Source organism: Cheilinus undulatus, linkage group 12, assembly GCF_018320785.1.
Source record: "Cheilinus undulatus linkage group 12, ASM1832078v1, whole genome shotgun sequence".
Classification (NCBI taxonomy): Eukaryota; Metazoa; Chordata; class Actinopteri; order Labriformes; family Labridae; genus Cheilinus; species Cheilinus undulatus.
The window spans coordinates 16791343-16807433 of NC_054876.1; the positions used below are offsets into that span (position 1 = coordinate 16791343).

The window sequence follows — 16091 nt, forward strand, 5'->3', positions numbered from 1 at the left end:
TGGCTTCCAAACAAATTCAATTATTGAGTGCCTTCTGGGAAATGTCTAATCTTCAGTTTCTTGACATAAGTTCAGGTAACAGTATTGCAGCTAATAGAGCACAGATGAGCTTTAGATACTTTAATCCTGCTGAATAACAAATCTCACATAAATCTCTTCACAGTCTAGGGTGAGATACTGTACTATTTTATGTACAGACATCCTGTTCCTCACTTCTGTGATAGCAAATGTGTTCCTGAGCTGTAAGTGTATATGTTCCACTACTTCCCAAGAGCATCTAGAAAAGTATTCACCTTTGTTAGCATCCATGGACGCTGTTGGAGTCTGTGGTTTTGCAGGCTCCTTCAAGGCTTTCTGTGCTGGGTCAGGTTTGGGGAGCTGTGGAGGATCTGGCAAGGCAGGTTCGGGGGCAGGGGGAGGAGCTTCCTCAGCCGCCACAGACGCAGCTTCATTGGCCATGGAGCGGGTGGTGATCCTTCCCTTACGGCGGCCCTGGCTGTTGGCAGTCTTCCTGCCACGCGGCGTGTTTTGCTCCTTCCCGTCCTCGTCCTCCCCACCGTCACACTTTTCTTTGTCCTTGCCAATGTCCCTGTGGTTTTGGAGTGGGAAAACGAAGATTTAGAACTGGTAGAGAGAGTATCTGCTCGCTTCTGACTCAGCAATAACAGGCCCCATTTGTGATCTGCACATTTCCTCCATGAATGATGACACAAATAAAGCATGTTTCAATTGGTCTGCACTCAATCTGGACTCATTTAGTGACAAGTCTTCAAAGATTTCATACCCACATCCTAATAGATACAATCATACTTCCCGTCTTCTGTAAACCTCAAGCGATTAAAGAACCTAACTTTTATTCTGGTTAATAATATGGTAGTTACTGAGTGATCAGAATACAGAGCTAGGTTTCCCTCCCTAATAATGGAAGGTTAAAAAAGTTAACCTAAGGAAAAGTGTGATGATATAGATCAGTGGTTCTAAACTGGTGGGTCCAGAACCAAAAGCAGGTTGTGGAGCTGTTTCCAGTGGGTCATGAATTTAATGCCTCTAAAAACCATTGCTGCAAAAAGTGGATGATGCATGAAGATCCAAAGTGGAATCATCCATGTGTTTTTTAATGCCATGTTGCAATGAAAACAAGTAAATTTAGGTTATTCTTAAAAGACTTTGACTCATTCATCTTGTTATTTTTGGATAGCAAATATGTTTTCTAAAGGTTTTTTTAATATATATTTTTTTTAAATTCTGATATTGTGTTAACTTTCTGTGGTCTCAAGAAAACAAACGGTACATTTCATCATAGAGAAGGGAGTTTAAATGTTTGCATGCATGACCTCCTAGGGCAAGACTCATCAACTACATCTGTACAAGGGCCAGAATTTGTCTTGACAGGCGCTTTGGGAGCCAGACTAAAATAAATATTTTGGACCAAATGAAATATTATTGTACTAGTTTTTGTATTGGTCTTTTAAATGTAAGTTATTTTAGGCATTAATGGGAAATCGGAATATTCTGCTACATATTTCTAGGACTTCCATGTTGTCCATCATTTGGTTCAATGTTAATATGCTGATAGGTGAAAAACAAATTGAGGAAACAGATCTTTTGTTTTGATTCTCAGGCAGGAAAATCACCTTCTTCAAGAGCCTGAAGTGAAAGCTGACACAGAAAACTGCAGACTTAATCAGGACTGGACTGATAACTACATGTTGACTTGCAACATATTTCCCTGTATAAATTGATCAATTATTTCTGATAAAACTGTAGCAATCTTGATCGTTTTGAGGTTGATTTGATGGCTGTAGGGATTTTAAGACAAAAGATACCCTAACAAACACAAAATCTTTTTCCTCCCCATATTTTCTGAATTCAATCATCATTTGGGTGCTGGGTTGGGAGCTCTGGGGGGCCTGATATGGTGTCTGAGCCGCCAGTTGATGACCACCGCCCTAGGTCTTCTGTTGCGATTCCCTTTTTTAGGATTTAAGGCCCTGCATCCTCTTTCAATCATTAGTTCTGTTCCATATTGGTCCATATAGGTCTGAACAGCAGCATTTTTCTTTAAATAACTTTGAGCGGTTTAAACCTCACAGAATTTTGTTTGTGATTTAGAAGTTGGTGGTGATCCCTGAGGCTAGTTGAGTGTCACTGGTCTAGGGGAATCCCAGCTATATCTAAAAAGATGATAAAAATAAAATGAAGGTTTTATTTAATCAGAACAATGGTATTCTGCAGATGTTATCTGTAACAGCCCCTTACACATCCAGCATCACATTAAACTTGCAAAGCAGATGGATGCGCCCGTTTCTGTGTTTCTCACTGGAGAATCCATCTTGCAAAGCTCACGACTGAAGCGTTTGGGCCCGGTTTGAAAGTGGCAGGACCAATCAGCGTCGAGGGGCAGTGCTTTCAGGCGCGGTGGAGTCGTGACATAAGCAAGCAGCAATTGGCCCGTAAAGATGTGACAGACAGAACGTTCATCCAATCACCCTCAGAGTTTGTTTTCAAAGGCTCTGCCCTTCCCCAAATGCTGTGTATGAGTGATTTACCAGATAGTGAAACAAATCCATCTGGCATGCCAGGTTAGAGTCATGTCATGATTTTTTAAGATTTGACAAATTAAATGGTCCATGTCTATCTGTGATCTAATCTTTGCATGTTAAATAGTAATTTATCACTTATTTATTACTATCAATAAAATAAATAACACCATTTGATTGGACTTCACATTAGAGTTATTTATTCTAAACTTCAATGTGTTAGTAGTTTAAATATGATTTTTGGTTTATATCTTACAGCAAGGATTCCCAAAATTTACAGCCTTTGACCCCCAAAATAACAGACAGCATGGACCCCACCGCCCTGGAGATAGTTAACGCAAACACTGTTGAATGGAGTATGAACCGTCCCTCCATCATTATATCTGCAACTCCCTAATACTTACTAACACTTAAGTTAACAATCTTGTCTCACTTAACTGAGAATCTACGTGCATATGTATTCAGTAAGAGCTGGAAGAATATTGGCGCCACAGTGAACTGTAGCTGTATGTATTTACAGGTTTATGGACTATCAAAAAATACCTTTTGCTTTCTAGAACACATTTTCAAAACAAGACTGTTAAAAGAGGAAATCAGAGGCATTATTTTCCTAAAGGCCTGAGAGATAATTTGATACAATAAACCTCTTCAAAGTAGTCTCACTGACACAAGCAGAAGGAGCTCTGCCTGCAGGCTCTCATGAACTAGAGTAACCCTGGGAGGATCGACTAGTCACAACTTACCTAGACTCCTCCTTTTCATCTTTCTCTTCCTCCTCCTTCTTTTCTTCGTCCTCTTTTTTCTCAGACTTCTCAGATTTGTCCTCTTCGTTTTTGTCGTCTGACTTGTCTTCTTGTGAGGGGCGTGTTATCTGCTGAAACAAAACGCAAGGATACAAATTATTCAGCTGTTTCTGACTAAATCATAAGAAAACTAACAATGTGGAGATTAGGACGAGGCTGTAAACAGACTTGTATGGCATGGCAAAAGATACTTTCGAGTACACAGTGATGTCAAGATATCAATACTTTCATCAATGCCCCATAAAACCCATGAACATTATTTGTTTTTCCACAAAAGGACCGACCAACAGTTGGAATCTTTTTAGCTAACAGAGAATATACCACCTATTTATCAAGCTTTGTTCCTGCCTCATATCCTAAATGTTAACAACAGTCCTGACATTATAACACACTTTATGCTCCACATTTCCAGCATGCTATCAAGGAACAGACATCTTTTTGTGGTGTTTCAGTTTCCTGAATTGGCCCTGTGAGCCCAGAGGACCATCTAAAATTGCACAATGGAATATGGGCCAAAAAAAGCAGGCTTAATTATTCAGTCTGATAGCAGACAGACCAAGCAAGGTGAATTATAGATATGTACACTGCAGACTGGTTATTAGACTTGCTGCTTTTAAGCTGCACAGTTTTGACTGGCTGAAAAGAACACAAGTTTCAGACTTGGTGCAAAGCTACACAACAAAGTTAAAAGCTAAAAATATGAGTCATATTTTCCAGGATCTACAAAATCTGCAGGGACTAAAACAAAGTACACTGTTGCCTTAATTACAAAATGAAGAAATCTGGAGTGCAGCCAGTTCTCGTGTCTCATTTTCTGTCAGGAAATCCCTGAGTGAAAGAACAGGGTTTGACCATGACACTCATTATGAAAATTATACAGCACTGCCACGTTTAAAAACAAGGTTCAAGGTAGAAAAAGAGAAATCGAGGTACTTGAATATAAAAGGAAAGGGAAATGGTCAACTTCAGAGAGATCCTATGTACAATAGCGAATGAAATAATCATTGAAAAGTTCAACTTCGATACAGTGGTTGAGGACAGAACAACATTTTTTATCATCACTGCCCGCGTGGTAACCACAAAGAGCCTTCTCCTGCCTGCTCCATGAAAGAGCTGTGCTGGAACAAGTCTGGTTATGCCAAGCCAAACATCCCATGCTGGTACCAGATGGAGCCAAGGAATGTGCTCCTCTCAATGGTGAAGGCAAAAGATATGGACTGAGGAAAGACAGAGAAGACGGGGTACAAGGAGAAAAAACAGGGTTGTGGCTGTCTGACTTTTTTTTTTACAATGACATGGTTCTGCACATGAGGAGTCTGGCTGCCATATAACACAATAAAATCTGATGGAGGAGTCAGTGCCAGCTCAACAGGCAGTAAGCAACTGGTGGCTGCTCTGGCTAGCTCTTATACAAGACACTTAATAATCAGGGAGTTTTGGCTTCTCGGAATGGGGGAACATGACTGGCTAAATCAAATTAAGCGTATTTTTTGGAAGGAGAGTGCATGTGATGCTAACTCATGTTTATTCCAAACACTGTTCAGTACACAGGCTGTCATTCATAACCCTGAAATAAACTGTACAAAATATTGAAAAATGATTTTCATGGTTGATGTTGCTTTCAAGAGCTTGTTTGTTATGACTCTTGTTTTGTGCCATTTTGACACAGATTCTTCTAATTAACGCTCCTGTCAGGAAATGTAAGTTTGTGTAGATTTTTGAGCCCCTTGTGGAGAAAACCTTTCCTCCTATTGACATGTTCAATTTCTCCTCAACATTTCAGTTCTGTATTAGAGACAGCCTCTTCTTGTTGTGTTTGAATGGTGAAATGTATCCCTCAGTGTCCATCTTTGCCAAGGAAAACATGTACAAAAATGGGCTGCCAAAAGAACAAAATTCTAAACCACAACTGTAGTTAATCACTATTAATCACATCCTTATCGTAATCAAAACCTATGTACTACAATGCATTCTGAGCTGTATTTGTGTCATTTTGGCCATTTCTACTGTCTTAAACTAAGGGTAAGAGTCTTCCTGTTTGTATATAGATCTGTTTTGGATCGATGATTTTAATATGAATTTAATCATGGATAAGGAACTTGTTATGGATTGAAAAGGAAATAAGGACACAGTAAAAGGGCAAAGTTGGATAAAACAAAGTGCAGATGACTTTTGACTTCTCCACTGAGATATCTGTGAGATATTTAAAGTGAAATGAAACATTGAGAAGCAGCGGTGAACATTTTTTACATTGCTGTCATTGCAAGGAGATGCTGACACGGCTTAACCAAAGCATGTTGAAGAAGGCAATAGTCATGTGATTTATTGTGATTAGGTAACATAATTGCACTAACTGTTGATCTTAATTAATGGTAATCAATACATTTAATCTTTACAGGCCTAGAATGAAGATTTTGTTAATGCACCATGCTCTTCATCACTTTGTCTGACACCTACACCAAACAGGGGGTTCAGCAATCAAATATACATTGAAAAAAGGGCTCCGCTGTGTATTTTAATGGTATTACTTAACTTCATACAAAGTAAAAACAGGAGTGTTGAATTCTCAGTGTTAAACATTTAAGAGTTGATTTAACTCCAAACCTGTAATTTTAACTTCATTCTGAGTGAAATGGCCTTCAGTGCTCTGGCAGTGTTGATCCATTCAGTGTTCATCTAACTCGGTAGAGTGTCCATTTATCTAAGCTCCACACACTGCCAATTCCAATCTGGATATGTAGGCAGAGTGTTTAGATGTGTTTAAATGTATTAAGATGTTACCTGTTGAACAGTGATCACTGCTGGAATTTCTTTGTTCATATGTCTGGTGGGCTGATGTTGTTTTTGATGTTACGAGGGAAGCTTGTTTGATTGTTAGTTTGTTAGCAACATAACTCAAAAATTTATGGACGGATTTTGATGAAATTTTCGGGAAATGTCAGAAATGGCATAAGGAAGAACTGATTAAATTTTGGGAGTGATCCGGATCACTGTCTGGTTTCAGGAATCTTTTTAAAGGATTCTGTACTATTGGGAGATGGGGCTAATGGCGGAGGTCTGCACTCTCCGAATGCTTTTCTAGTTATGAAAGGCGGTCAATTGTTCTTTCTGAAAGAGCACTACCTGGCAAGGAATTTGTTCCTCTACCTCCTACTTACATAAAGACACTCAAGCCTACCTCAGTGACCTCATTTGCACAGTGAAATTTGGGGGGAAAAGGTGCATTAATATGCACCAATTACCTGTACTGTAAATGCTTCATATTCACATCCAGTGTGAGAATGATATAATGATGAAATATTAAAATTAAGCTTTGAAGTGTCAGAAAATAATACTGAGGTTTAAAGTCCTACACTATAGGGGAACTCTTCACCCTTAATAAATATATAAACTCAGGAAAAGTGCTAAATTACTACTGTTGGAGTTGAATTAACACTTATGAATTTGCTATGTAGTTGATCCGTTTTAACAGAAGAGTAATTTATCCGCACGACTGAAAATAATTTTAATTCAACACTAATTCCAGTATGGACCGTATACACTCTGAAACAGTGTTAAATTAAACTCATTACATTTTAAATGTAATACTGCAAAATCTGCTTTGTAAAAGTGCTTTTGAAAACTATAGGGGGATCTTGTGTTTTCCCTAAAAAAACTTGATTGATTAGGCAATTTAACTTGACTTCTGTCTCGCTCCCTGTATGCAATGTGAGAGAACCACAGGGCACTGACAGAGGCATATCTGCCCCTGCTATGGTAGATGCCCATATGCCCCATTTTAGCTTCCTTTACGCATTTTCTTTCTGTTGACCATGCTAATATGTTAGCACGGGGTTCACTGGTTGCATACCGAAAACATGGATAAGCTTTACAGCTCTGTACATTTCTCATACTCAATGCTGTACTGCTTTTGGCAGAAATACAATGCATGTGCAATGTGGTGTCAAAAAGGAAGACGAAAATGCAACTCCTGCTCAGCTTAGCATTCACGCTCATTGACCTCCTGGTCAAAGTCTCGTGTGGAAACTGTGAAGCATGTACAGAGTGCCTGGTCTAGTCTGAGTCCAAATAAAACGCATAAGCAAATTGCAATCTAGGTGGGTTAGTCCAACTACATGACATTCGATTTGGTACAATTTCAGTCCAACAAACATGTTCAAATACATTTTTAGGTCCAGTTTTAGCTGGACTAAAACAAGACTTTGATTTTTTCTAACTGCATGAAAATTCATGGGCTGATTCTAAAAAGTATCAGCAATAAAAAAAGAACAGCCTCAACACTATTTGTGACGCTGTTTACATTTGGGTTTTTGGAGTTTTGGGGAATGAAAATGGGAAAGTCCTGAAGAAAATAAGTCAAAAAACAAAACAAAAACACAGGCTGTACAACATCTATAGAATAAAAAAGGAAGTGTTAAAGCTAATTTTACAACTTTCAAGACCTCAAAGTTGTGCTGACCACATTTAGAATATTGAATACTAAAACAGAAGCAGTATTCTTGTAGCATTGTGAGCCGTAGTACAGCAAGATAATGCAGCTGCACTGTTGCACTCCTAAAGGAAAGGCCTGCAGATTCAGAGCTAAGCTGCAGAGAAAACCGCATCAAAATTAGTCTTGCTTCATTTCCTGCCTGTAGAAGTCTGCAAAGCATGCTGTAGAGATATTTTTGCAGAGAAGACAGCCTTTTTTAGTGTTATTCTCCCAGTTTATTTCATTCAGTAAGATGCTGCTCTAGTTGGGAGAGCGGCTCATGTTTGCTTTGGAGTTGGTTGGAGAGCCGTGGCATTCCTGCCTCTTCTCCCACACTGTGTAAAGAGCCTCCACACAGATGTTCTCCAAAAGTCAATGAGGCTCTGTGGTTCTGTGGTTCTTCAGTGTTTTTAAATGACGCTCTCTTCCTGACCTGGCTTGAATATTTTAAGAGTTTTAATTTCTCCCCTCTTTTGCTGATTCACAAGTGCTGTTTGATTTAGGAAATGACAGAGCCACAAGTCAATCTTCCTTTTCCTACCACAGAACTCAGGCCACCAGAGAAATCTCTCACTCCCGCTTAAAGCTGTTTAACTGCAAGAAAAGGAAATGAAAAATATACTAAATTATTGAAATGCATTACCTTTATCTTTGCAAATAAAGAACTGGCAACAGATGCAAATAAATGCATCAACACCAGCATTTTACCCAGGGGTATATAGCTGGCATTTATTGCAGATAAAATGCTCTATCCTCTTGATGGAAAAACTGATTTCAGATTTGTCCAGGCAAACCAATTTTCAGTCAAAAAGACTGAAAAAGAAAAAAAGGTAAAAATTATGAGGCATTGGCCACAGTTACCCTGGTAACTGCAGCTCTGCAGCAGAATAACTGCTCATCACTGATGCTATGAACCAATGAAATCAACCTGACTTTGATAAACTTTACTCACAATTTAGAAAACAGCTGGAGAACTTTATTCTGATTAGACCGAGCAAAAAAAAACAAAACAAAACAAAACAAAAATGATAAACATATGTGCTCAGCCTGGGTACCACATAAGAGAATGTGCCCATTGTCTTCTATGTGCTTTACTAGGAATACTGTCTATAACATCTCTCTCTCCATCCACTAAACATAGTAGAACCTGGGCTGTGTACTGTATCAGACAATCAAAATCTGGCCTGTAGTAGCCATTGTCTAATATTTTAATAACTAAATCAATTTTAAACAGATCTCTGAGGAAAATGTGCTTTTTAAGCAGCAGCAGCAGCAGCAATAAAACGTCCCTAGCTTTCATCAGTTTTGTTATGTTGCATCCTGGAGCTACACTTGAAAATTACTTTTTATTCTCATTAATCTACACTCAGTACCCCATCATGACAAAGCGAAAACAGAATCTTAGACACTTCTGTAAATTTATTTAAAAACTTAAAAACTGAAACATCCCACTGGTGTAAGTATTCAAAGCATTTGCAAAAATACTTGAAATTTTGCTCAGGTTCCTCCAGTTTTGCACAATCTTTGCTGAGATGTTTCAAGGCCTTGATTGGAGTCCACCTGTGGTATAATTAACTAGAAAGGTGCACAACTCTATGGAAGGCATATCAGAGCAACCAAGCCATGAGGTCAAAGGAACTGCCTGTAGAGCTCAGAGACAGGATTGTTCAAAGACACGGACCTTGGGAAGGCTACAAAAATGTATGTTGCACTGAGGGTTCCTCCAGGGGCCTCCAGAATTCTCTAATGGAATGAGTTTGGCACAAAGGACTCTTCCAAGAGCTGGCTGCTTGACCAAACTGAGCGATCAGGGGGATAAGGGCCTGAGTAAGAGAGGTGACCAAAAACCCGATAGTCACTCTGAGCTCCAGAGAATCCTGCGTGGAGATGGGACAAAGTTCTAGAAGGACAACCATCACTGCAGTGCTACACTGATCTGGGCTTTATGGAGAGTAGCTAGACAGAAGGCTCTCCTCAGTGCAAAACACATGGAAGCATGCTTAACTTTCAAATGGAGTTTTTTGCAAACTCCTACTGGACTTTCATGTGTTTAGCACAGTGGAGAGGCGTCAATCTAGCCTCTACAAACTAATCAATTCAATTTACCAGAGGTGGACCCCAATCAAGGTGTAGAAACATCTCAGCAAAGATGGGGAAAATGAGAGCAACCTGAGATAAATTTCAAGTGTTTTTGCAAAGGGTCTGAGCACTTATGTTGATGTTTTTTTAAAATAAATATGCAGATATTTCTAAAATTCTGGTTTCACTCAACATTTTGCAGTATCACATGTCGATTAATGAGAATAAATTGTTTGTTTTTTTCAACTGTAGCATCAGATTGCAACATAACAAAACTGACAACAGGAGTCTGACAACTTTTTGAATGTACTGTATGTAATATATCATTCTATTTTAGTTAAGTGTTTTCCATCATGTTTTAAACATATCTAATGGAATTACCTTTTAATGTTTTTACCATCTTATTTCATTTTATCATGTTTAGCTGTGTCTTTTCTATTCTTATCTGGAATTTTAACATTTTTAACCTAACTTCGTGTGTTTCCTTATTATAAATCCACAGACATTTTCTGTTTAAGATTTACTTTTGGGCTTCTTGTGCCTTTGGATAGACTCAGAAACATAAATGAGAGATCAGGGTAGGGATGTGTTGGAAAAGTGCCAGAGGCCGGCCTTGAACCTGGCCCTCCTGTGTACGTGGGACGTGACCTAACCCTGAGGCCATTCATATTGCCTTTGGTATATGGAACAGACTTGAGCTTGTATGGCACTTTGCTAGTCATATGGCTACTCAAAGCCTTTTTACAGTGCAGCTCACACCTAACCATTCACTCCACATTCATACACTGATGGCAGAGGTTGCTACTGAGAATTGGCCATCAGTATTGGCTAATCCCTTTCATATGCCTCAAAACACATTTGCATGCAGCACTGGGAGCAAGTGTCTTGCCCAAGAACACAATAACATGCCAGTGAGAAATTTCCCACAGAAATGGCTTGGCCCCTGAAATCCTTGTAAATGGGGCCATTTCCAGTAGCAGTATCTTGGCTAGTATTTGACTCTTAGGCCTACTTTGATGACCTTTTGTAGTAAACAAGTCTGGAAACGTGTTATTGTTGAGGTATGATTTCCAAGCTAACAATTTTCCTTTTCGTTCATTTTTGACACTCCAACTGTAGTGCAAGTCCCGGCATGGCTGACACTGACATTACTAGACTAACCGTTATGAGCATTAGGCATGTCCATTTTGTAAATAAATAAGGCAAGGCTCCTTCCACTTTTAGATGAAATGGTTTACTTTTTGAAACAGGCAACATTAAATCAAAAGTTGTTTTATTGCTTTAATAAATAAAACTTAATATGTAGTGTAATATCTAATAAAATTTGTTAGCATTGCTTAAACTTAGGACGTTGGCAAACTTCTATTTCATCTTTTTTCTACTTTTAACTATTGTCACATATGTTTTTGTAGTTTGGGCTTATTATTTATGTACTTTTTTATTACTGAGGTGGCTGCTAAACACTTGAACCCAGAAAAAATGTTCCAAAGGGTACCATATCATACTGTACTGTATCATGACATATTGTATCATATTGTATTGTACTGTACTGTATCACAGAGTCACTTGGATTTAAAGTATTCAAGTTGTACAGTGATGACATCTACTAAAGAGGATACTAAATTGTAGCTCCTTTAAAGGGGCCTGCATTTAAACAGCCACGTACAAACACATGCAAACCTGCTTCAATATGTTCAGAAAGATGTTTTACTGTCAAAAACTCATGTGGTGTTCAGAGTTTTTTCATTTCTCACCGTGTGGAGTTTAAAAGTCAAAGAGATATAGATGCATTTTGTGTTTTTCATAGAGAAAGAAATAAGACAGAAACCATTTTTTTCAGGCTAACTTTAACTTGTAAGAGTAACAGATGACTGTGCTGCAGACACAGTGGGGCATGTAGCCTGTGTGGGCTTCCACAAGAGTGCATACTGTGAGCATCAAGCTAATTGTCGTCTTTATGAGTTTTTCACGAGGGTTCAAAGCCAAGTCAAATATTCATTTAGTACGGATTCTGCTGACGTTGCAGACTCTGTCTGAAGAAATGCTAAAGTGTTATCTGCCTGACTCCCAACACTCTGCACAGTAAATGACACTATTAAAATCTAATTTAATCGCTTCCTCTTGGCTCAATTCCAAACTTCTTCATATGAATACATATATACATGCATTCCATACAGTCTTAGTTTGACAGATTAAATCCATGTCTGCACATGTCCTAGAAAAACTACCCTAAAATAGCAGAGTTTGACGCCTACAAGCCTCCAGTAAAGATGTGGGCTAAGAAGCAAACAGCCTGAGCAACAGAGCAAGAGAGTACAACAGAGACAAAAACAAGAAGACAGAGGAGAAGTCAACTGAGTCAGTGTGGTATCAACATCAAAAACTGAGCTTTCAAAGCTAGCCACATACCTGCAGGCTCATTTGCTGGTCATAAAAACCCCTTTGCTCTGCTGTGAGCCACAGCTTACTAGTGCTGGAAATGTGAGTTTACCCTCCGGTACTTCCATAGCGGTGGTAACGGTAGCAGGAGAGGGGCAGGACAGCACCATAGCAGAGCTCCTTAGAAGGGCTGCCGGGCCACGGCACGGCCGCACATATTCCGGGAAAGCGTGTCATCAGGCCGCTTAAGCCGCCCAAAGAATTGTCCATCTCACATGCACGCACTAATCTATGCAGGGTCACTCAAGGTAATCCCTGCGAGCACTCCTCTTTGATTGGCACTCACAGCAGCACAGTGAGTTTTTTGGGCCTGTCAGATGGCCGGGCTGTACCATCTCCGCTCTTTCACGGAGGGGGGAATATCTCTATCTCCCTCTCTCTTGCTCGCTCTTAGAGGAGCAGAAGGAAAAGGAAATGGAAAAAAAAAAAAAAAAAAAAGAACACAGCACACACTCAGCGGATAAGCTGCCAGCGCTGACTCGGTCTCACTGAGGTTTTTTTTTTTTTCACTTAGTTTCACTCGCCCGCCCTACATTCCTCTGCTCTTTCTTTTGCTCACTCAGTCCTCTTCCTGCTCTCTCTAATGACTCAGTACACTCGCTCCAACTGCTGCTGTTGTTAAGTCACATCATTAGCTGAAAGGCACAAAAACTTGTTTTTCTTCCCAATACTGATTACAGTTCTACTATTAGTTAAATTGGCTGATCCCAAAGCATGGTTTAAAAGCACCGTTGCAGATTTTACACAAATCGGAGCCTTTAACTGCTTGTTCTGTATGGATGTGACATGATTATAGCAAGGTTTGGCTGAAGTAAAAAACCTTCACTAAGACATGAAGTTTATGATCAAATGCATACAAAGAATGGAGGCCTTGAAAAAGTCTTTAGTAAAATGGCTAGACAGTCATTCACATCTAAATTAAATAAATATAAATACATCATTTTTGGAATAAAATTATTCTGTGTAGGGAATCTTTAAACTTTCAGCTTTAATTTCCCAGAGGGAATTTTTTTTCTCAGCCAGGTAAAAACATAAAATGCATAGACTACACAGGCTTTAAGACTCAGGTGCAAACACATGAAGAACAACATGAATACAAGAAATTGTAACAGAGGATGAGGGTATGATGCTCCAAGGAGCAAATATATATTTGATTTTAAACTGCTTGAGTTGCTGTTTCTGCTGGTTTGTAATTACAGGGTCCTTTGGTTTTGGAAAGGAGAAAACTCCACAGCTCATCTGGCTTCCATTCAAAACCTTGTTAATGAAGAATCTCAAAACAAACCAAACATCTACAGACCGAGCAAATGTTAACAGCAGCTCAGCTCTCTGCCCCTCTGAATGCCTCACTTTAACAGGAAAATATGTCTTTCCTGAACACTATGGCAGATTAAATGTTCAGAGTATCTTTTGCTTCTTTGCTTGCATCCCACTGTAGTTTTAGCATCACATGGTATGACCTGAATCAGTTGTTCTTCACTGCTCTAAAGCAGTAGTTTTAAGTGGCAGCAATAATGTGAACAAGTAAGGTGGCATTACAGTAAAACTTGTACGTTCAGGGAGAGTAATAAACTACAGTATCTGGTGTAAAAACTGGTATACTGATCCCTAGGGCTGTATCATAAAACTAGACAATGTGGGATAAAATATTGTATGTGACTGAACTGGCGGACTTATATGTGCCTGCAGATGCTCTGTGCTCCCAAGCAGCAGGTCTTTAGAGTGTCAGGAAGACACTTGGTTGGTTATGGCACAGTATGCCTCTAGACATAAGACAGGCATGTTTAGTTGTATTCAAAGCAAACCTAGAGACCTGCTTGTTACTGTGTTGCGTGAATTGCTTGGTAGTTTCTCTGATGCCATGTCATAGAGTTTTAGTGTTTAAACTGTCAATATTTAAATGATAATATGAACTGTGATAAATAATTAAAAGAAAATTAAACAATAAATTTGACATATAAAGCATGGTTTCTCCATGGTTTAAATGGTTAACCTTGCAAAGCAGATGGATACGCCCGTTTCTGTATTTCTCACTGGCAAATCCACCTTGCCAAGCTCCCATCTGAACTGTGTGGGCCCGGTTAGAAAGTGACAGGACCAATCAGCGTCGCGGGGCAGTACTTTCAGGAGCAGCAGAGTCGTGACGAAAACAAGCAGCAGGGAGAGTTATGGAGGTAGAGATTAGCGTGGATGCTGCTAAAGCACCAGTTTTATCAGAACTTGACAACATTTCTTCCTTAAAAGAAGAACAAAGAACAGCAGTAACTTGTTTTGTTTTCAAAAACGACAAAAGTTGAGTACTTACATGTCTATAGTCGCCATGTTTTGCGTTATTCCTCAGTATTGTGAGGCCGCTTTATTGGCCCGTAGAGATGTGACAGACAGAACGTTCATCCAATCACACTTCGAGTTTTTTTCAAAGCCTCTGCCTTTTCTCAAACTTTTCCTATTTGAAGCTTTCCCAGATGGACGTGTGAAACAAATCCATCTGGGAAAGCTTCCATCCAGTGTGCCAGGTTATTAAATGGTACCTTTGTTTGATACTTCATTTTCCTGAAAAGTCTTTTTTTTTACCACTTTTATGCCACTGATTGATTATGGTTATGTTCTGTACATGCATACATCTTCACAATGCCTGAAATCTTTGGATACTGTTTACCATGGGGCACTGAGGTTTATAATAAATCTTAAGACCTTGATTGATCATTGTATTCTGTATGATCGAGTTGGTTGGCCTTCATTGACCACATATAAGCAAAATCATTTGCAAATCCTTATTTGTAAGGTCATACTAAATCTACTTTTACCATACTTGTGTGATATGGAAAGGTGAGAAGTGCCAGAAGTTAAAATCTTAGCTCAATGTCACAAAATTTACTTTTACTATCTGTTCCCAAAATCTTTCTTGAAATGGGTTACAGGTATGCTGCCGCTGCAGACTGGAATCTGCTACAGGAGACCTTATGTCTCAAGGAGGTTGTCTCTTTGAATCTTTTTAAAGGTGGATTAAAGGCATCAGAGGAAGATGCATCAGGTTGTAGATGTTTTGATTGATGACTTACTGCTCTGTGACTCAGATCTTGTTTTTTTTCTGTGATTGCAAAGCTCTGTTTTTATGTCTGTGTCTTTGTTAATTGTGCTGCTGCCTGTCTTGGTCAGGACACTTTTGTAAATTAGATTCTTAATCTCAATTATGCTCTCCTGGTTAAATAAATTTAAATAATAAAAAAAGGATTTAACTGGCTACATTAATGTAATAAGAAAGCACATCATTTAAATTAACTAGCAAAATTAACACATTTAGAGGGAGGGCGCTTTAGTCATTTATGTAAAAACAGTATTTCACTTTCCGATGATAATTTGAAATAACTGCAATGTTTACATTACATATGAGTACATCAAGGAACAATGAAACTGTAATCAATTGCCCACGCATTACTATCAGATCTCATATTTTAGGCTGTACTTGAGGCATCAATGATTCTGAAATCAGCATTTGAACAACTTGACCACTGGCTTAATGGAGATCCACAGCATCCTGATTAACATGGCTCCATTTTCAAAACACAACAAACAACAACAAGCACCCAAACACCTCCTTCAGGCATCATAAAACAGGCTTATCTTATAGCCACGTGTTAGTGATGAAATAGGAAAATCTTTGTTTTTTTAACCATCATTAATTAAAGTTGTTCCGCCCAAGTTAACATTAGTTTACAAGCTGTTAATCGAAAGAGGCATTTCCATCACTTACTCTGT

At 38.9% G+C, this 16091-nt stretch overlaps 1 protein-coding gene across 8 annotated transcripts in view; it reads right to left on the minus strand.

Annotated features, from left to right (window-relative positions):
- ncor1 (nuclear receptor corepressor 1) overlaps positions 1-16091 on the minus strand; it is a 115263-nt gene that overhangs the window by 52223 nt on the left and 46949 nt on the right. For 7 of the 8 annotated variants that reach the window (XM_041800956.1, XM_041800957.1, XM_041800961.1 and 4 more), the window contains 2 exons: positions 3284-3414; positions 294-589 (listed from right to left, as the gene is read on the minus strand). In XM_041800956.1, the coding sequence (XP_041656890.1) occupies positions 294-589; positions 3284-3414 (427 nt within the window). The remainder of the gene's footprint in view (positions 1-293; positions 590-3283; positions 3415-16091) is intronic. The other variant, XM_041800958.1, reaches the window with a different exon arrangement.